At 57.1% G+C, this 20,807-nt stretch overlaps 2 protein-coding genes across 4 annotated transcripts; one reads left to right on the top strand and one right to left on the bottom strand.

Annotated features, from left to right (window-relative positions):
- Positions 1-5,096: 5,096 nt before the first annotated feature.
- ASB6 (ankyrin repeat and SOCS box containing 6) lies at positions 5,097-10,270 on the top strand. 2 transcript variants are annotated; one of them, XM_059865136.1, is made up of 7 exons: positions 5,097-5,203; positions 6,090-6,294; positions 6,702-6,883; positions 7,198-7,304; positions 7,630-7,738; positions 8,230-8,316; positions 8,487-10,270. In XM_059865136.1, the coding sequence occupies exons 2-7, from the start codon at positions 6,182-6,184 to the stop codon at positions 9,164-9,166; spliced, it is 1,278 nt and encodes a 425-aa protein (XP_059721119.1). In that variant the 5' UTR covers positions 5,097-5,203; positions 6,090-6,181; the 3' UTR covers positions 9,167-10,270. The 2 variants fall into 2 exon arrangements, with proteins under 2 accessions (XP_059721119.1, XP_059721121.1); XM_059865138.1 differs by having other exon boundaries at positions 5,102-5,199.
- A 735-nt stretch (positions 10,271-11,005) lies between these two features.
- NTMT1 (N-terminal Xaa-Pro-Lys N-methyltransferase 1) lies at positions 11,006-14,283 on the bottom strand. Of its 2 annotated transcripts, none has more exons than XM_059865168.1 (5): positions 14,191-14,283; positions 13,156-13,215; positions 12,189-12,391; positions 11,775-12,027; positions 11,006-11,404 (listed from the first exon to the last, which is right to left on the bottom strand). In XM_059865168.1, the coding sequence occupies exons 3-5, from the start codon at positions 12,348-12,350 to the stop codon at positions 11,148-11,150; spliced, it is 672 nt and encodes a 223-aa protein (XP_059721151.1). In that variant the 5' UTR covers positions 12,351-12,391; positions 13,156-13,215; positions 14,191-14,283; the 3' UTR covers positions 11,006-11,147. The 2 variants fall into 2 exon arrangements, with proteins under 2 accessions (XP_059721151.1, XP_059721152.1); XM_059865169.1 differs by lacking the exon at positions 14,191-14,283 and adding an exon at positions 14,026-14,092.
- Between the last annotated feature and the right edge of the window lie 6,524 nt (positions 14,284-20,807).

Genomic DNA, 20,807 nt, shown 5'->3' on the forward strand with positions numbered 1-20,807 from the left:
GGCTGTGTAAATCTCGGGCTGCTGTCACACTGTCGCACTGCCTCTGCTCCCACTTCCCCGCGGGATGCTCCCAAAGATGGGAGTTTTGGCCCTGCCAGCACCCAGCTGGACATGTCCCCTGTCCCCCCGTGCCCACTGCACTCTTTCACTCCGTGCGTGCTTTAGAACACAAATGAATTGCCAGCAGCCCTCCTGGCTGCTCCGTGCTGTCAGGGAGGGGATGGCTGCATCACCCCTGGCACCACCAGGCTCTGGGGGACCCAGCACAGCCTCGTGCCACCCTTCTCTTGCTCGATCCTGCTTTTTTTCCACCATGACTACCGGGACAGACCCTCCCCAGGATGGGGATGAGCCCCTGTCCAGGAAAAACTGCTCCAGGATCAGTCCTGGCAGTGACCCTTCAGCAGTGGGCACTGGTTGTCCCCAGGGCAGTGGGGACCCCCATCCTTGGGGTGTCCCAGCCCCCCCTCTGGGCTCCAGGGCTGGGAACATCTTGCTGTGATTATTTTGGGGGTGGCTGCTCTTGGCCCATGGAGGGGTGAGGGCAGGAGGGGGGGATGGAGCAGCCCCATCCCCGTTTATAACCCTCTTCCTCCTCCTTGTTTAGGGCCAGACCTTATTCTTGAACTGTCTGGCTTTTCCAGGGGAGACAGCTTTCCTTCAGTCCATGGCATTAAATAATTAAATGGAGGGAATAATCGTCGGTGAAACCCCCTTGGGTTCGCACTTCCTCGGGCCCTGTGATTGCTGATATTTTTTTGGTTGAAATATGACCTTTTTTATGATCAAAGGGGATCAGAGTTCCAAAGGAAAGTTAAAAAAAAAAAAAAAGAAGAAAAAAAAGAGAAAAAAAAAGGAGGGCAAGCATTTTCTTTTTTCCCCAGTCCTAGCGGTCTGGTAAAGTTTCTTTAGACATGCAAAGATTTACACACCTTTCTGCAGGGTGCCTTAAATTACCCTCCAACTCTTTACACATTTCCATGAGCAGAGCAAGAACAGTAAGTCATTGAGAAATTAACTGGCCTTTCAGTAATATCCCCTGTCGGCCTTTCAGAAGGAGAATGTCTAATGACTTTTTTGAAGTAGAGGTCAGGGTTTGCTTTTTTTAAATAAAACAATCTGTATTAATGCAATTTCCTTTTTAGCTGTAGGATTTGCCCTTTTTTTTTTCCCCTCAGCATCATTTTTTTAACACCACCAGCCACACGAGGCATCCCAAGCAAGACCTGCTTGTTTGAAACACACACTCCTGGTGTTTCCTAAGCTGCTTGTGCAAGCTCTTCTCATTTATTTATTTTGGTAAAAATTGTGTTTTAAAATGGACTTCGAAGCTGGCAAGGTGACTCTTGGCTTTGGGCAAAACATGGGTGGTGCAGGGACAAAGCTGAGCAGGTTTGCTTTACCTGACACCAGCACCTGGGTTTTGCTGAGCTGGGTGTGAGCTCTGAGTCCGGCTTTGCTGGACCAGAACTGCTGGGCTGATGAACCAGACACTGAACTGGCAGGGCTGTTCTGGGCTCCTCAGGGGTTTGCAGCCCTTGGGATGAATGTGTTTCTGTTTTCCAGTCCTTCATCTTCCTCTCAGAAGAAAAAAAATTAAAATATTATAGGTTTTGGTAATCTCACTTTGTGTTTTCCCTGGGGTTTCCTGATGTCTCTCTCACGCTGTGCCAACACCTTGTGCTTCCATGGTGCTCAGCATGGCAGGGAGCTGGATGTGCTCTGCCAGCCCCAGCCCCTCCTCACCCAAAACCATGGGCTGGGGCCGTGCAGCCTCCTTGGAGCACTGCCTGGGAAGGGATGGTGCTGCTCCTTGTGGTACCCAGGTGTTCCCTCCTAACATTCCCAAACTCTTGCCCTGTGGATGTTCTGGTGCAGAGAAGCTGGGCTGGCTCATCCACAGCTGAAGGATTTTCTGGCTGTGGAGCTGCACCTCTCTCTGCTGCACTGGAGGATGTTCAGAGTGGAGGCTGGGGGATGGTGGGGGCCTGGCAGTGCCTGGCCAGGACCAGAAACTGACTCTGGGGGTGGGTGGGTGCCCGGCCCCGTGTCCTGCCCAGGCTGGGGAGCAGAGCACCCCCTCGACCCCCAGGGGCCAGGGCAGTGCCACCCACAGGGTGACAGCCAGTGGCAGTTGCTGGAGGAGTCCCCCGTGCCCAGCCCTTCCCTTCCCAGCAGGAATGGTATTTCTGGATTTACTGAGCAGCTCCTCTTTCTCTCTCCATCCCTGCCAGACCCCAAAAGTACAGCATGCCCTGTGCTGGCTCCTCTCCTCCTCCTCTCCCCTGCAGCCCTCACAACTCCCCCCACGGCCTCCCAGCTCCCTGTCTCTGTGGTTGGTGGCATTATAAAACACCCCAGCCAGCCCCTTGGTGAAGATTTTTCTCCCAGCTTTCTCATTCCCTCTCTTTTTGCCTCTCTTCTGCTCTTTCTTTCTCTCCCTCTCTTTCTTTCCCTGCCAGGAATCCCAGTCAGTCCCAGATGAACCAATACTCCGTGGCTCTGCTATTTCCCTTTTATTCCCCCCCTCCTTCAACAGCGAGATGGGAAAAGAGTGAACTAAAAAAAAAAAAAAAAAAAAAAAAAAAAGAAGGGAAAAAAAAGAGAAAGAAAGAAAGAAAAAAATCAAAGCGGCACATATTGGATCCAGATGTGCTTACAGCCCTTTCCAGCAATTTAATTAAATTCCCCCAGACAGCCAGGAGGATTTCTTAATGATCAAATTTCCCTGGCTTTCCTCCTAAAATGCCCCTCTTTCTTCGGCTGGCTGTTGCTGTGTCTCCCTGATGGATGGCCAACTCGCATTCTTCCGAGCCCGCCCCGCCAAGGCCACGGGGAGGAAGGGGCAGAGCCCGGTGCTGTTACCCCAGCCAGGCTCTCAAACACCCCAGCCCGGTGCTGTTATCCCAGCCAGGCTCTCAAACACCCCAGCCCGGTGCTGTTATCCCAGCCAGGCTCTCAAACACCCCAGCCCGGTGCTGTTATCCCAGCCAGGCTCTCAAACACCCCAGCCCGGTGCTGTTATCCCAGCCAGGCTCTCAAACACCCCAGCCCGGTGCTGTTATCCCAGCCAGGCTCTCAAACACCCCAGCCCGGTGCTGTTATCCCAGCCAGGCTCTCAAACACCCCAGCCCGGTGCTGTTATCCCAGCCAGGCTCTCAAACACCCCAGCCCGGTGCTGTTATCCCAGCCAGGCTCTCAAACACCCCAGCCCGGTGCTGTTATCCCAGCCAGGCTCTCAAACACCCCAGCCCGGTGCTGTTACCCCAGCCAGGCTCTCAAACACCCCTCCAGCAATGGCCCTGCTTGCAAAACCTCTGCTCCCAGGAAATGTGGGGCTGGGAACCCCCTCCCTGGGCTCTGTGTCCTGTGCTGTGCTCATGGCAGGGGAGGACTTCCACTGTGCTGGTGGCAACGGAAGGGCTCAGCCCGTGGCTCTCCTGGTTTGTCACCTCCCAGGGCTGCTTTGGAGCCAGGTTTTGTCCCACACTGTGTCCCCAAAGCCTCCTTTCAAGCTGGGGGTGACCAGGGTGGGGGCAAAGCCTCTGTGAGGCTCCTGAAAAGGCACATTGGGGCTGGCACGGCACTTTGGGGCAGCCCGGTGTCCCCTCTCATCCTCAGGGACAGCATGGCTGGGGTCAGAGGTGGCACTGGGGTGACCCTGCCTTGGCAGCCCTCCTTTCCCAGCCAACAGCAGGAAAGGAGCAGTGATTTCTCCCCAAAATAGTGTCTGTGGAGGGCTGGACCTGCAGGGTCCCCACCAGTGCCACACAGACAGGAATGGGGTTTGTGTCTGGAGCAGCCATTGGAATTGTGGAGGCTCCAGGGTTTTCTTGGACATTGGAGGGTGTGGGCTTCACTGGGAACGCAGAGGGCCCAGGGTCTGGCTTTACCTGGGACTGGAATGAGGTCTCAGCTGCCCAGCCCACCCAAAGGGGGGTCCCTGCAGCCCCACTGCTGAGTGACTGCTCTGGTTTGAAGCCAGCTGAACCCTCTATGCAGAAGGACAAATCCCCACTGTCCCTCACTCTTCCTTGCTGCTTGCCCCCTCTGCTCCCTGTCGGGGCTGGATGGGGTTATTTCCACCCCTGCTCAGGCAAACACGGGGATGACACCCCCAAACCCACCCAGGGGGGTTACAGGGGGGGTGCAGGCCAGCTGCCCATGGAGGTGCCACTGCACAGCACCAAGGCCCGGTGGCACCAGGGCCACCAGCCACCCTGCAGAGCCCTGCCCTGCCCTGAAGGTGGGCTCGGGGTCCGGGGGCTGCAAGCACCGGGGTCCCCCACGCTGGCACCCCACTTTGTGTGGGGAAGGGAAGGGTGGGAAACAGGGGGGACGGTGACAGCATGTCAGAAAAATGCCCAGCCGGCGCGGCCTCCTCGCCCCCTCTGCCCCGGGGCCACGGCTGCCTGCTGGAATCTGGAAGCGCTCCACCGGAATAAAATAAATACGTAAATAGGAAACCCAAGGCGGCTTCAGTTATTGCCGCTCTCCAGAGCTCCCCGCGCTGGCGGATTCCGCCAGAATAATAAAAATAATGATGATTATGATAATAGTACCAATAAATCCCGGGCTAATGTTTCCCCTGGTAGCTCTTTCAGCAGGGGAGGGTCCGGGCGCGGCGGGCAGCGGCACCAGAGTCACCCCGAGCCCCGGGGAGGCGGCAGCCACCGGGTGCCAGCTGCCAGCACAGCGAGCCCGGCCTGGGCGGGTCCTCCAGAGGGAGGGGGGACATCCAGGGAAAAGGGGGGCACCCGGGCGGGGGGACAGCCGGGGATGGGGGACACATGGGGGGGACACATGGTGGGAGGGGGACATTCGGGGCAGGGAGGGACACCTGGGAGGGGACAGGACACCGGGGAGAGGACACTCGGGGTGTGACACCCGTGAGAGAGGGGACACCCCTGGAGGGGGAAGGGGGGGACGGGGGCTCTGTACCCCCCTCTGGCGCGTGGCCGCGTGCTGCCCCCTGCTGGCCGCGCCCGACAAGGCCACGCCCACTCAAAGCCACGCCCCACTCAAGCCACGCCCACAAGCTATGCCGCTTTATGAGGCCACACCTTCCTATGAGACCACGCCCTCTGATTAGGCCACGCCCTGTTTGACCACACCCCAATACGGAGACCACACCCTCCGGTGAGGCCCCGCCCTCCGCGGGTTGCTGTTTCCCGTTCCGGTTCCGGTTGCGGTGCCCAGGCAGGTGAGGGGCGGCAGGGCCGGGGCTGAGCCGGGAGGGGAGGGCGGTGCCGGGGCCTCTCTTCCCTGCCTGTGCTGCTTGGGGCCGCCGGCGGGGCTTGCACTGGAATTTGTGAGCGTTTATTTGTGAAAATGAACGGAGGTTTATGGACTCGTTTGGGGTTTTTTTTCCCCCGCTATAGCCAGATCTATCCCCTCAGAGAAAGGTGTGATGAGTGTGTTTAATGCATCTAATAATATATGGATGTAGTCTACCCAACGTGCCAGGAATGGTGCATACCCTTATTTATTTATTTATTTACACCTACGTGCTGATAATAACAAAAATATTCCGACTTTAAAGCATTGTAAAACGAACAGGAAAACAAATTAGTTTTAATTTTTATTAGCTTATTTTAACTGGACTATTTAACTTACGTAAAGAACAATAAGGAAAGGAAGATGCATGTTTTAGAGATCTTTAGGCAGGGTCTCGTTATTCCTCCCGCTGGGGTCTGGGGGCTCCTCTTTCCTCCCCGGGGCTGCAGGGAGATTTAGAGCGATCTGTGGGCTCGGTGTCCCTGCGGTGGCTCCAGCCCCCTGTCCCATTGAAGCCAGGAGGGCTTTGCTGGTGGCAGAGCCCCGGGGCACTGGGAGCGCTGGGAGCACCCGCAGCCTGCGGGGCTCCTGGCACAGGGGCTTGGTGCCCACCCTGGCCGTGCCCAGATAACTGCAGCGTGCAGCTCTGCGTGCGGGAGATAACTTGGAGACGCCAGATCCGTGTGTGGGAGGAGATCCCTCCTGCGCTGCGCTGGGCTGGGCTGGGCTGGGCTGGGCTGCCTTTATATAAGGAAGGGGAGGCTGTTTTCTTCTGCGTTCAGACCTGCTGAAAGCCTTGTTTGTTTTGAAAGGAGGGAGAAGCCCCTCGGAGAGGGGCCGGGGTGCGGGAGGACAGCGGTGCCGTGCTGGAGGCCCCCGGGAGGGGGTGCACGGGCAGAGCACGATGCCTTTCCTGCACGGCTTCCGCAGGATCGTCCTGGAGTACCAACCCCTGGTGGATGAGCTCCTGGGGCTGCTGGCCACGCCCAACAACGAAGGGCAGAGCTCCCTGGAGAGGTAACAACAGGGGGCTGGACACCCCGGGGTGGTTTTGGGGGGCGGCTGGAGCTCAGGGAGGTGGCTGAGGTTGGACAGCCCCCAGTCCTGGGGAGCAGCTCAGCCTACAGACCCTCCTTTTGCTGGGGTTCTTTGGGAACGTGGAGGTGGAGCAAGGCAAACACAGGAGCTATGGGGGCTCCCCAGGAAAGGCCCTTTTTGCCTGACCCCTGGTAACAAAGCCTGAACTGGGGCTCAGCTGAGGCCCTGAAGGTGCTGTGAAACCCCACAGCCAGCGGGTCAGAGACACTCTGGGTACAGGACCAGAGGGAAGACCAGGGATTTTCCTTCTTCCCTGGTGCCACTTTGACCCTTGCACACCTGAGCTATGTTCACTGAGTAACTGCTCGGTTTTTGTGTGTCTCAAGCCCTGCCTGCCTGGACAGTGACAGGAGCCAGCTCTCAGCTGTGAGAAGAGTCCTGGAGAGAGAGACCCACTCCCCATTTTATCAGGAAGGTGTGAGCTATGCCCTGCTGAAGGTCACCGAGCTGGGGCTCGTCCCAGCTGCAGAAATCCTCTTGGAATTTGGTGCTGACCTCAGCTTTGAAGGTGAGGCTGGTGGGAAAGGGGCTGGGCTGGGAGGAACCAGCAGATGAGAAGCTGCCCTGGGAGGGGGGGATAGCTGGGGCAGAAAGAGGGGATGCTACCAGCTCAGACATTCCTGCTCCTTGCTGGAGTAGTGTGGATGTGCCTTGTGGAGACCCAGCCACAAGGATGGACTGAGGGACACCAGGGACTCAGGGGCTTTTGGCAGGATGGAGCCATTGGAGCAGCTGTGCTCCCAGGGCCCTCTCCAGCTGTCCCCTTCCACTCTTGGCAGGTGCTGGGGCCGTTTTGTTCTCTCTGACTGTTTTTATCCTCAGACCCAGTCACCTACTACACGCCCCTGCACATGGCAGTGCTGCGCAACCAGCCGGACGTGCTGGAGCTCCTGGTGCAGCACGGCGCCGACATCAACCGCAGAGACCGGGTATGGCTTCACTCCTGCCACAGCCAGGCTGAGCCCCCAGGCCTGAGCTGCTCTGGTGTGAGGGACAGCCCTCCTGCTTCCCTCCTCACGGGCCTCACCCTGTGCTGCTTCCCCTTGGCACATCCCTGTGCCCGCTGTCCGTGCTCTGCTGCTGTGGCAGAAGGTCAGGTTGCCTTTGGCTGAGCCCCTGCCTTGGAGCAATGTGGGAGGAGGCTGGAGAGACTCTTACTGTGGCCAAGATAAAACCCCAGCAGCAACTCCCTGCAGGCACTCACAGTCTTCAGTACCTACCAGTGTTTTTTAACTGTTTTTACCTGTTGTGCAGATCCATGAGAGCAGTCCCTTGGACCTGGCCAGCGAGGAGCCCGAGCGGTTGCCGTGCCTGCGGCGGCTGCTGCAGCTGGGGGCCAACGTCAACGCTGCTGACAAGAATGGTCTGTGCACCCCACCCAGCTCCCCCAGCTGAGGGTGGGCTGGGGCAGGGCACAGGGCTGGGGCCATTTGCTGCTGCACCTGCTCCCCGCTCTCAGTCGGGTTTGGGAGTTGGGAGGAAGCTGGCAGAACCTCCCTGCACTCGGTATTTTCTCCTGGTGTGTTGGCTGTGTGAAAAGGGCTGAACCTAGCTCTGTGCAGTGCAGGGGAGGTGGGGTGGGGCTGTGCCTCTGTCGTCCTGTGCTGCCCACTTGCTCTAAAACTCACTGTGCTGTGGCACATATACCCACTGGGACCACCACTAGCCCTGCATGTGTGGCCTGTGACTGTCCCCACAGCTGGGCACCATCATGGGGACAGTGGAAGCCTCAGCCAGAAGAAGGGTTGTCACTCCCTGCGTTTGGCTGTCTGGTGGGTGGGGTGGATTGTTTTCCTTCCTGCCTTTTGGGGTGCCACCCTGTTGTCCTGTGACTGACTGATTGCTCCATTGCAGGGAAGACAGCACTGCTGCATGCCCTGGCCAGCAGTGACAGTGGCCAGATCCACAACACCGACAGCATCCGTCTCCTGCTGGAAGGAGGTAAAGAAAACCTTCTCCCCTTTCTGGGCTGGCTGATTCTTTGTGCAGCACCAGGCACTGCCCTCCTGACTCCTTTATGGAGTCAGAGTAAAGTCCAGGGGTGCTGGAGCTGGTGCTGGCCTGGCCTCACGCTCTGCAGTGTCAGTTACATTCTCTGTCCCTTCCTGCAGGCGCAGATGTCAGGGCTGCCACCAAAGATGGTGACACTGTCTTCACCTATGTCATCTACCTGCTGGGAGAGATGGCGTACAGCTACACCGAGGAGGAGGCCGAGGACATTGAGCGCTTCTGCTTCCGTGTCACGCAGCTGCTGCTGGCCCACGGTGCCAACCCCAGCGAGTGCCCAGCCTCGGAGTCCCTCACACACTTCTGCTTAAAAAGCTTCAAAGACTACTTCCCACTGCTGCGCTTCTTGCTGGAGTCAGGTGCTGCCTACAACTGCTCCCTCCATGGTCCCTCGTGCTGGTCTGGCTTCCACATCGCCTTTGAGCACCTCTGCTGGCACCTCAGTCGCTTCAACGATGAAGCCTATTCCTCAGACCTCATCCAGAAGGGTCAGACTCTGCTGGAGCTCATGATGGCCAGTTCACAAGCCATCCAGCTGCCCAGCAACTTTGAGGTCAACACCAGCAGCTGTAGGTCCCATGGGGAGAAGGTCCAGACTCTGTTCTGCTCTTTGAAGCAGCTGGAGCGCTCGCCACAGGCACTGAAACACCTCTGCAGGGTGTTCATCCGGCAGCGCCTCAAACCGTGGCCAGTGGGTGACAAAATCAAGGCTCTGCCTCTCCCAGACCGGCTGAAGTGGTACCTCCTCATCGACCACACTGCTGCTGGCCACGAGGACCTGTGAGCCTGGCCATGCCTCTGTCTGCTCCCTCCACAGTCCTGCTGTGCCTCCAGCCACCATATCTCTGCTCTGAGACAGTTTTCTCTGCAGCAAGAGGTGCTGCCCATGGAGTCCCTCTCTGTGACATTCTGGGGGTGTTTTCTTGGGCACAACATCACACCTGTGTTTATGAAGGTCTCGTTGCTCTGGGGCACGCCATGGGGAGGCAGGCAGAGCTCCTGGGTGTGGGGGAGCTGGATGCTGGGGCTGGTTTGGAGGGAGATTACTGGGGGGCTGTGACTGGACAGGCAGCCTGTTCCCTCTCTCCCAGCCCTGCCATGGGTGGGTGATGCAGTGCCTTAGGTGTCCAGTGGAGTTGAGAGATGCCTCAAGGTGCTGGGAGAATGAAAAGGTGTTCTGGCTTTCCTGCCTCTGATCCTGGTGGTGGATGCAGATCTGGCATCATCCTGTGGATGTGGATACCTTCTTTGCTCAGTGTGGACTTCTGACACTGGGGATGGGAGTGAAATGAGGCTGACTGAGCTTCTGCACCCCATCCTGGCACAGAGGAACATTCACCAAGGACATCTCAGAGTTACTGGGCTCCAAAACACAAAGGGATGTTTCCTAACATCATGGTGCATTCCTTGTGCAAGGATGAGGAATGGGCAGTCAGCAGCTGAGTGCCTTGTGCCTCCCTCCCCATTCCTTGGGTCTTTCCCTTGGTGACCACTCCCAGGATCTTATTTTCCAGTGCCTCCTTCGCAGAAAGAATTGCTGCACCTGGAGAGCTCATGTTCCAGCCTTGCCACAGCTGCCTGGCTCCCCTTTCTAGGCACCTGCTTCCTCGTGACACGCCAAAGGCTGGCCACAGAGCTGAGCCCCACCCCACAGTTTTGTTGGTTTGTACCATTTTTCATGGGGGATGGATGCAGTAGATGAAGAGGAAAAATCTGTTCTGCTTAAAGACAGTTTGTATCAGGTGGCTCTGGGATTTACTGGGATTTGGAACTGGAACTGTGTATCCTCATGAACTGGTGCTTAAAAAAACCCAGTAATGTGATCAAATTCTGCCCTGCTGTCTGGAATGGGAACTGAACTATTAAACGAGGCCTTCTATAGTAACAACAGGGGCTTGTTTTTCCTTAGGAGAGGTGGGGGGAAGGACAGGAATGGGGGGATGGCTGGAGGGTCAAGCTGCAGCTAACTCTGCACTTGGATTCACCCCTGGCATGCTGCTGTGCCAGTGTTGGCCACCTTGGGTCAGTGGCCAGACTTGGGTAAATGAAGGGAATGTGGCCAAAGAGGAGATGGGAGTGTTCACAGCCAGGTGATGGTGTGGGGTGCTGGGGGAGCACAGTGTCAGTGATGGAGCTGGAGGTGACAGGCTGGATGGGTCTGGGAGCAGCTCAGACCACACCAGTGCACTCTCAGGGTGGCAAGGCTTTGTCTGGGATACTCCTATCCGTACAGGAGGATGTGGGGACTCAGGGTCACACACATCTCCCTTTTTGCTGCCCATGTAGGAGACCTGCTCAGGGGTTTAAAGGTGAGGCCCCCTCAAAGCCCCAGAACCTGGTGTTGCCTCCCCACACCACCAGAGGGAAATAGCTGAGGCTTCTCCCCTTTGCCTTACCCAGCTCATTGCTGAGCAGCAGCAAGGGGTCAAACACCCAAGCAAGGAATGGAGCCCAGTCCATGCCAAAGGTGCCCCAAGCTCCTGTTCATGAGCAGGAGCCTTGTGCACTGCAGTCAGCAACCTGCAGCTGCCCACGGATCACCTCATGCATGGGAGACCCTCTTGCTCCTGTCCAGAGCCCCTGAGGGTGGCACGGAGCCAACATGCACCTGACAGACCTCACGTGCAGAAGTGCAACAGCAGGAAAATGTATTTGGCAAACACCTCTTTTCACAAACAGCAGCAACTTGGAAGACAAAGTCCCGTCCTTGTCACCAGCCCCTGGAAGGGGAGTCACGACACGGGAGAGACCTTCTCCCGCTGCCCTCATCTCATGGCAAAGGTGTAGACGTGGTAGATCTCATCAGGAAAGTTCTCCTGGCGCTCCTCAGCCAGGAGGTGCAGCCCAGCTCTGCGGATGATCTTATGGACCACGTCCAGGTCCCGGCAGACGCTGCTGTCCACATCGTCCATGATCACACCTTCCTGGGCCATGTTGTCCTTGATGACCACGATGCCGTTGGGCCGCAGGCCGGCACGGCAGCGCTTCAGGAAGTCGGAGAGGTGGTTGTCAGTGAGATGTCCTGGAGGGGCAGAACCAGGGTTAGAGGACAGAGGGTGACCAAGGGAAGGAAACAGAAATTGCATTTGGGATCCCTCTGGAACCAAATACTTCAGACATCTGCAGGGAAAGATTTAGCTTGGGGATGTCCAACTTGTCTCACTACTCAACTCCATCCAACCCACACCTCTACTCTGGCCTCTGAGGGCTTGGGGGAAAAAGTACAAGGTTCCTCCATGAGGGCTTCATGAGCTGCCCACCCCCAGGCCCCCACCCATGCTGTGATACTCATCCTCCATGCAGACCTCAAGCTGCTCTCCCCAGTGCATAGGACACATGCTCCTCAAGGGAACAGGACAGGCTGGAAAGACCCCACAAGCAGTGGCCCTCACCAATGACCCACTGGATCCAGATGACATCATAGGAGTTTGGCTCAGGGCTGAAGTCCTGGAGGCCACAGCAGAAGTAGTTGCGCACCCGCCTGCCCTCCTCGCCCAGGTAGCTCTTGGCCTTGGTGAGGAAGTCCTCTGTCACATCCACCATGTCCACTGTCTTGAAGAGGGGCAGCAGCAGCCGCTTGGTGATCCGGCCAATGCCAGCCCCGCAGTCCAGAGCACGGGTTGTCCCCGTCCTGTTGGGGCCATCCTGCAACGACCACCATGAGGGGTGAGTCCCACTGCAAGGCACCCACCGAGGAGAAACGGGACAACCACACAGGATCCCATGGAGGAATTCAGAGGGAAGAGCCCAGCTCCATGCTGGGAGAAGGGTGGGGTTTTAGGAGCACGACAAGCTGTGCCACCTACCCGCAGAAACCTCTGCAGGAACTTCCTGGAGCTGTTGATGTCGATGCTGGAGATGTGGCCGTAGCCCCCCAGCATGCCATCCACCGTGGCGGGCACATCCTTCCAGTACTTCTCTGCCTTGGAGTAAAACTCAAACTCGTTCTCCACCACCTCGCTGGTCATGCTGGCTGAGGGCACGCGCCCACGCGGGACTCACTGCTCCCCTGGGATGGGAGAAGCCCAAGCCAGCGAGGAATGAGTCAGCTCTGCCAGCACCCCACACCTTTTACCACCCCTTCCCCCTCCCCAGGGCTACTGCAAACTACAAAAACCTTCAGCTGAGAGCAAGAAGGAACAAATATCTAAATCCTGGTATTTTCTGGAGATCAACATGCCCAAAACCCCTCCTTGGGCAGATGCCTCAGCCAGAACAGGCATGGCAGAGCTTTGCTCAGCAATACATGCAATTATAGAATTATATTTTAAGGCTGACCCACCCTTTTCACCTATTCTGCCTTTCCTTTCCCTGTCTTAACATTTTACAGATTCCATGTTTATGTGTGGCAACAACCCCATCAGTCACCTCCAATTACCCCTCGAGTTGCTAAAAGTTATCCTGAGCACCTACCTGAGGATTGTAAATCTGAGCCATGACCGTAAGTTAGATATTTGCAATATAATAAAGTCAAGGTATAATCAGCAATACAAGCTATAAATCCCCCCCAGGCATCTCATAATTCAAACCACTATGGATTTGATTAACTGCGCTGGGGATTAGAAACTAGATTTAGGTGGCCAAAGGGTAAATTCAAGGACTTCAAACACCTTTACAAAATAAAGAAATATATAGAGTTCATGGCTTGAATTTGCTGGCAAATACCCCATTAGACACAAAACCTTTTCTCTGGCAGCTTAGACAGGTTTGGTGGCCCAACGTGGGCTCGAACAGCCTAGGGACAGGAAAGGGGGACGTGGCATCTCAACTTACAGGTCACTGGTGGAAATCCAGTTTGGCTCAGTAGTGCCAGGAGCTGGTCTAAGCTGTGATCTAGGAGCAGAGAAGATGGGACTTAAGTGCCAAATCAACCCTCTAGTCCTGTAAGTGTGACCATGGCCCCAGGAAACCACAAATAAGAGACACCCCAGCCCCACAGACACACTCCCAGGGAGGGTGGGGGACAGGAGCTGCTGCTGCCCCTTAGCTCAGAGGCTACAAGTGTAGCCAGTGCGTGGAGGGCTCCTACAGTGCTCCTGTCTGTGCTCCAGTTCGAGCAGTGCTCCTGTCTGATCTCACGGGCTGGGACTCAGGCTCATCCTCCCGGCACTGACCCTATTCCTTGGCCTGGGTTTGGCTTGGTGAGTCTCTGGTGACTCATTTTTCCGGGTGTCACAGGCTACCAGCAGAGGCAGAGAGCACCCAGCCCCCTTAACCCGAACCTAAACCTGAACCTGAACCCTTCCTGCCGCCCAAGGAGCCCCCGAAACGCGGCCGGGGCCCGCAGAAGTGCGGGCAGGTGAAGGCCAGGACTCGCCCCATGGACGCCGCAGCCGTGGGGGGAAGGTCACACGGCGTGGAGGGGTCACCTCAGCGCGGGGCCGCTGGCAGGCCGGGGAGCGGCAGGGGCCGGGGGTGCGCGGCCAGGGGCTCCCCAGGCCGAGGGGTTGTGGTTGTGCGGCCGTGGGGGTCCCATCCCGGGCCCGGGGGGTTACAGCAGCCCCATGCGGTGCGAGGGGGCGGTCCTCGGTGCAAGGCCCGGCCCGGCCCTTTCGCCTCCCGCCCACCGGGGCCGGGCCCCCCCCCCCCGCCCTCCAGGCCCGCGGCCATGCGGACCCCGCGGGCCGCCGGCTGCAGCCCTACCCCGGCTCCGGCCCGGACAGCTCCGCCGGCCCCTCCCGGCCCCCCCGGCGGCCGCGGCCCGTGGACAGGCGTGCCAGGCAGTGCCGGGGGTACCGGAGGTGCCCGGTGCCGCCGCTCCCACCGCTCCCTCGGACCGCGGCCGCGACCCCCGGGCCCCCCCGTTACCTCTGGCGGCGGCCGCGCGCTGCCCCCCCACGGGACCGGCGGCCGCGGGGGCCAACCAGGCGGCGGCGTGGCTGTGACGTCATGGTGACGTCACGGGTGGGCACTGCCCTGCTCTCCCGCTGCTGCCCGCGTGGGGGCGCTGCGGGCCGGGGGGCCGGGGTTGGTCAGTGGTGGGACGGACTGGGATGGACTGGGCTGGACTGGGACGGACAGGGACGGACTGGAACAGGCGGGGGAGGACTGGGGCGGTCCAGGCAGCCCCAGGGGAGTCCGCGGGTACCGCGCAGTTTTTGAGGGGCAGGCTACCAGGGGAGTCCGGCCGGCTGGCAACGGGTTGACGGGACCCGGGGTCGCCAGAACAAGTAGCGGCGGGGGTGTCCTGGCCGGGCTGCCCGCGTGTCCCCGTCCCGGCTCCTGCTCCTGCCCCGGTCGCGTCCCGCCGTTGTCCTTGTCCCGGTCCCGTCCCGTCCCCTCCCGCCGTGTCCCGTCCTGGCCGCCAGGGGGCGCTGTTGTCCCGCCGTTGCGCCGCGGGAACTTCGGAGCGTCCTGAGGGGAAGCGGGACCCGCTTGTGGCCCGGCACCGACACCCGGTACCGAATATCCGGTACCGACAGAGCCCGGCACCGACACACCCGGTACCGAATATCCGGTACCGACTGACACCCCGGCACCGAACACCCGGTACCGACAGAGCCCGGTACCGACAGAAGCCAGCAATGACACACCCGGCACCGACAGAACCCAGCACCGGCAAACCCCGGCACCGACACTCCCCGGTACCGACTGACACCCCCAGCACTGGCCCCTCTCACGCCCCTTCCCGCCCCGGTGCCCACCCCGTGCCCGGTGCGGGCGCTGACCCCACCGCTCCGGTGTCCCCGGCTCGCCGTGCCCTCCCCGCCCGCTCCTGCCGGGCCAGCACGGGGCGCTGAGGGCTCGGCACAGCCGTGTCCCCTCCACAGCACAGCTCACACCGTCCCCTTTCGGGGTCTCATCCCAGCCCCACCCCAGCAGGACAGGGTTCACCGGACCTGGGGGTGCCCAAGGCCTTCGGAAGAGGATTGCTGAGGAGACAGTGACAACGCTACAGTTGTGTCAGTGGGGAATGGAGGCTGGTGTGGATTCTCTGCTGTCTGATTTGACCTGAGTCCTTCCCTCATCTTCCCCAGAATCTGAAAACACAAAACCTGCAGGGACAAAATCTGCTTGAAGCCACCCAAAGCTGTCAGAAGGCAGTGGCCAGAGGGGCAATGCTGCACGGGCACAAGGGGAGCAGGGCCCATTCCCAGCACCTACCTCTCCCAAAATGTCCTAATGGCCCAAACAAGGTCTTGCTGTCCCCAAAACAGAGCTGCACGGCCATCCAGAAATCCATGGCACAACCAGGATGTGGCCTCAGGGATATATCCCCTTGCCATGAGACATATGCAGAAATAAAGTCCCCACCTTTGGGCAAGCAAACGTCAGCCTGGGACAGTTTTTGGGCCTCCAGGTCCCCACAGTCCCTGTGAAAGGACCTGAGTGTGCTGGGGACAGCAGTGACCTGAGCTGGGGGCTCAGTGCTGACACAAGGAGCGTGTGTTTAGTCAACTGCAGAGCAGGGGACACAGTAAGAGCATCTCTCTGCACAAAAAGCACTGTTATTTGCAGTTTGTTTCTCATATTTTAAAGAAACAAGGCTCTTTGTCACCAGGGAGGGGACTCTCAGCTCAGGGTGGTGGCACCTTGCTGCTCACAGGCAGGAGGGGTGTTTGGGAGGTGCATGGGGGTGACTGTCCCCATGCACAGACCCCCGAATGACCCAAACCCACCAGTTTTCCCTTCACCAAAGCTGCCAGCAGCCGTTGCATCGCTCCAGTTGTCACCTGTGTTTTCAAGCAGGCAATGGGCACCTGCATCCCATCCATGCCACGTGTCTTCCATGGTGCCTGCAGTATTTGCTGCCTCTACTTTGCCAACAAAAGGCACTTTTATCCTTTATTTCACTGAGCTGCACTGGGGCTCCTGAAGACTCTTTCCATTAAGCCCCAGCCACCTCCTCCATCCTTCCCTATTTCCAAAACCCTTCATGATGGCAGGAAGGGAATGGTGCTGCCATCCCCTCCAGGGGCTGGGGCTCTGCTTTGGCCCCTCTGATTAAAATGAAACCTGCAGCAGCTGCCTTAGCTCAGGGGCTGATCTTGTTTGCAAACATTTCCTTTGATTTTATATTATTATTGTTATTAATTTCATTAAGGTAACAGAGTGTGGCTGAAAATTAAAAGGAAAACTAAACTCAGTGTCCCTGAGCTTGCCATGTTTCTGAGCCCAGCTGGGGATGAGAGTGCCAGCATTGAGGACTCGCTGTTGAGTCCCGCTCTCTGCTGGAGACAGGTCCAACCTTGGGGCCAGTTTGTGCAAAGCCAAATCTGCAAAAAAGAGTGGCAGCAGCAGCCCCAGCTCCAGCCACGCCGCAGAGCTGCCTGTGCCTTCCTGGGCTCAGCTGCCTCCCCGTGGTCACTGCTGCTGGGAAATGCTTTTCCTCTGATGGGTTTCAGTCTTGTCACTCAGTAATTCCTTGTGTGAGGAGACAGAAAACACCACCAGACCCCTCTCTCCAGCCCATTGGTTTCCTTTCACACCTCCCTCCTGCTCCCACTCACTCACCACCTTCCAAGGCAATCATGGTGCTGCAATTGCTCTTCAGGAATATTTTTTTTCTTTTCCCCAGGTGCCTAATCACCCTTATTACCCTTTTCTGATTAATTAATTCTAATTAATTTTGCACTATCATTTTTGAGAAGAGGTGACCAGGACGGCACATGTTGTTGCAGGTGATTTGCAAGGCAGGTCCTGCAGTGCCGGCACGGCCCTTCCCTCGGTGCCGTTTAACCCGGGTCCAGGTGGGCACCTCCTGCCCCCTTTGCTGCCATTAATGGCAATTAATAGAGCACTGAAACCTTCAAGGCCATGGGAAGAGCCCTGAGGTACTTTCCTGGGAACCACAAGGGATGTTCCCATCTCCTCTGCTCTGCCTCAGCAGCAGGGTTCAACCCTGGCCAAACTTTCCCCCGTGTCCACATTTGCCCAGCTCCTTCAGCCATCTCTGCTGTGCCATGGCCAAGGCTTGGGAAGTCAGAATAAATTAGGTCAGGGCTTCTCCATGCTCTGCCAAGAGCCACCAAGGCACTTAGAAACACAGCAGAGACACAGGTCCCTTTGTCACCGCTCATCTTCCAGCGTGGGTGCCAGTCCTTCTCCAGGTACCAGCAGGGGCTTCACCCAGCTTGCCCAAGGGCCTTTGTAGCCAAAAGCTGACATGGTTTGGGTGGTTCTGCCCTTAAACACAGAGGCCTCAGGGACAGAGGTCATTGTCCCTTTACTGTTTGTTCCAGAAGCAGCCCCTGGTCTGCACCTCACCCCAAGTGCCTGGTGAAGAGAGGGGACATAGCCTGGCAGGCTGCAGCCACCCTCTTGCCCTTGTCAGGGCTTCCCATGTCCCTGTCACCAGCCACTGGCCACTGTCCCCAAACAGTCTAGAGCTGGTCAGGCACTTCTGCTAGCCAGGTGTCCACCCAGCACAGCTCAGGGCTGGGACTGCCCATCCCACCTGACTCCCTTGGCTGCTGGCTCTTGTCAGGAGGCTGCAGCACCACCACTGCTGAATCCCTCAGCAGCCCAAAATATAAACACCATATTTATTATATGTAGTATAATAGATGGGATAGACTATAAACTGCAGCTAACCATATTTATTATATGTAGTATAATAGATGGGATAGACTATAAACTGCAGCTAGTAGATAATGTGTATACTGAATATATGTATAAATACAATGCATATAAATACCATATATATAAAAATACAAAGTGTGCATAATATTGTGAATATAACTGTGTACATGTGTATATATACATATATATAGTGTAAATGGACCATTAATTCCTACATATATTATATACACAGCATACCATATACATAATTCATATGTACACATGTATTTGTATACCAGATAGGCAGATAGATATAGGTATAAAAATATATATAGGTACACAGATATAGATGTGTAGATATACATACATACATAATATAAAAAATCAGGTTTTGGTGAGAGAAAAGAGGGAGAGAGAGGGAGTGTGTATGTCCTGGCTCCCTGGCCAGTGCAGGGCAGTGAAGAGGAAGAGGAAGAGGAGGGACACACAGAGGAAAGGAACAGCAGGGAGGAAAAGAGAGAGAATACAAACCGCTCCAAGTTACAAACGCTCCCCTCTTTGATTAATTGTACTTTCTGTTTGATAAATGTTACTCATGAGTATAAAATATGCAAAGCACTTAGCAAGTTCACACTGTTTAAAGAACTCAACTAACTAAATTAAAATTCGATGATAGAACAGAGCTGCTGAAGAGCAGCGTGGCAGCGCTGTCTGGGGAGCCAGCCCTGGGCCACGGCCACGCCATCCTGCCCGTGCATCCCTCCCTGGAAAACCCAGCCACGGCCTCATCCAGCCCAAGGGGACATGGGTCAGTTTGGTGAGGCCATGGGTGGGGATTGCTGATGTGGTCCCCAGTGCTCTGGTTGGGTCCCCGTGGGGTGGTGAGGGGCTGGGAGGGGCCATTCCAGAGCATCCTCACCCCCAGCCCTGGTGCGGGGCTGTTTGCTGGCTTGGGTGAGGCAGGGCTAAATTGCTTTAATTTCTAAGATTTAGCCATTGATTCCAAGAAACCTGCTCCAGTGACCCAGTGGCTCCAGTCTACCACCCAAACCCCAGACCAGGGGTTTTCTGGCACTGCTGAGCCCCAGTGCAGCACACCACAGGCCCCCTCACCCTGAACTACCACATCACCCTGGTGAGTGACACCTCCCTGCCCACTCTCAGTGCTGTGTCCTTCCAGCCCATTGAAAAAAAACAGCTCAGCCCCTCTTGGCTTTCCCAAAATGGCAGCTGAGCCCCCTCAGGTGATAGGGAGACCCCTGGCATGGGAAGGCTGAGGGATCCAGTCTCTCTATGGGGGTCCTGCCACCTCCTATCTCTGCCCCAGCTCAGGGGCTGGGGGATGCAGTGAGCCCTCTGGGGAGGATGAGGTGCCCTGGGAGGATGCAGCAGGAGGATGCAGAGGGAGGATGCAGTGTGGGCACCGAGCAGTGTCCCTGGCTCCCAGTGCATGGCACGTGCCCAGCTTGCACTGGCCACACTCCCCAGCTCTCTGCCATGCCATCCCGGGTGAGCAGGGCTTGCTGGAGGCGGCTGGGCTTCGAAAGCAGCAGCAGCAGCTGTGTCAGGCAGGTAGCAGCTCCCTCCTGCCTGCAGTTGAGAGGAGAAAGAAAGAGGAAAACCTGGCCTGGATCTGGCCTGACTGAGCTCTTCCCTCACTGATTCAAGAACCCCACTGGAGAAGTTTAAGTTGCTGAACAACCCACAGGACCCCAAGCCACCATCAATGTCTCACAACACCTCACTGGAAACCTAAAAACATCCTAAAACAGCCTAAAAACAGTGATGGAGCATCAAGTTCATAATTTCTGTGATGCCAACAGACCCAGACAGAATTCTGGTGCTGATGGGAAAAACTCTTCAAGTCGTAGTGCCATGGGGTATTTCTTCACCTCCTCATTCTCCTGAGCCTCCTGCCAACCCTCCAGCCAAGCCCAGCTCTCAGGGCAAGAAGATGCAGGCAGGGAATGAGCAGGACAGAGGGATCTGACCAGGGGGAAAAGAACCCTTTTCTCCAAAGACTGAAGTCTTCAGTAGGTGAAAGAATCCTTCTGCAAGGCACGACCCTGCACCTCCGACGGACAGAGACTAAAATAATCTGCACTTTGCAAAACTTCCTGGGAGATTTCGGCAGGCAGGGATGAGCTGGTGTGGCACCACAAGGCGCTGCTGCGGAGCCAGCCCCGAGCCCAGCCCGGAGCCCATCCCCAAGCCCAGCCCCGAGCCCCCGGCGCGGCCCCGGAGCCCCCGGCACATCCCATTGCGGCACGGCCGGTGCCGCTCTCGGTGGGAAGAAGCCGGCTCAGCTTATCCTTGCAGTTTGAGCAACGATTTCGCCCCTGTGAACCCACCCGGCTGTAAATCCTGGCACAGACAAGCCCCAAACATTCATTTCAGGCAACGCAGTTTGTGTCATCTCGGCATTAGCATTTGCACTCTTATTAATTAATACTTGTTAAACCAAGACTAAAAATAAAGCTCTCGGCTCCCCGTCTCAGCTAACGCCTCCTTGCCCTCGCCCGGCAGCACGGCTGGGCTGCGGCGGGCTCAGCACCCAGCTGCTCCCTTCTCCAGAGCCAGAACTGGAAGAAAAGGACTGTGGTGAAGCAGGAATCCTGCTAAAGGAAAAATCACCCCTTTCTGCACCACCTTGGTGGGACAAGCCAGCCTTCCCGACAGGGGCTGTGGGAGTGGGGGGAGTGACAGGGACAGCAGCACATACAGCATTTAACTTTTTTTTTTTTCCATTCCAGCTTCTGAATTTGTTTTTCTTTTGCTGCCCTTTTTCTTCCTGGGTTGGGCCAGCTTGGTTGCACTTCCCATTCAGAGCTGATTTCACTTCCCAGGCAGGACATCCCGGGAGGGCTCATGTTCAGGAAGGAAATGGTTCATCATGGTGGGCACAGGTGAGCTCAGTGCCTGCA

This window comes from Haemorhous mexicanus, chromosome 21 (genome assembly GCF_027477595.1).
Source record: "Haemorhous mexicanus isolate bHaeMex1 chromosome 21, bHaeMex1.pri, whole genome shotgun sequence".
NCBI classification, from domain to species: domain Eukaryota; kingdom Metazoa; phylum Chordata; class Aves; order Passeriformes; family Fringillidae; genus Haemorhous; species Haemorhous mexicanus.

Bases quoted from the DNA above. Each gene is read 5' to 3' on its own strand.
- ASB6 (XM_059865136.1), top strand. From the start codon at position 6,182: ATGCCTTTCCTGCACGGCTTCCGCAGGATCGTCCTGGAGTACCAACCC. The intron at 6,884-7,197 runs GTGAGGCTGGTG...TTTTATCCTCAG, and splicing joins TGCTGACCTCAGCTTTGAAG to ACCCAGTCACCTACTACACG. The intron at 8,317-8,486 runs GTAAAGAAAACC...CCCTTCCTGCAG, and splicing joins CCGTCTCCTGCTGGAAGGAG to GCGCAGATGTCAGGGCTGCC.
- NTMT1 (XM_059865168.1), bottom strand. From the start codon at position 12,350: ATGACCAGCGAGGTGGTGGAGAACGAGTTTGAGTTTTACTCCAAGGCA. The intron at 12,028-12,188 runs GTAGGTGGCACA...TGGTCGTTGCAG, and splicing joins TCCTGCAGAGGTTTCTGCGG to GATGGCCCCAACAGGACGGG. The intron at 11,405-11,774 runs GTGAGGGCCACT...CTGCCCCTCCAG, and splicing joins CTGGATCCAGTGGGTCATTG to GACATCTCACTGACAACCAC.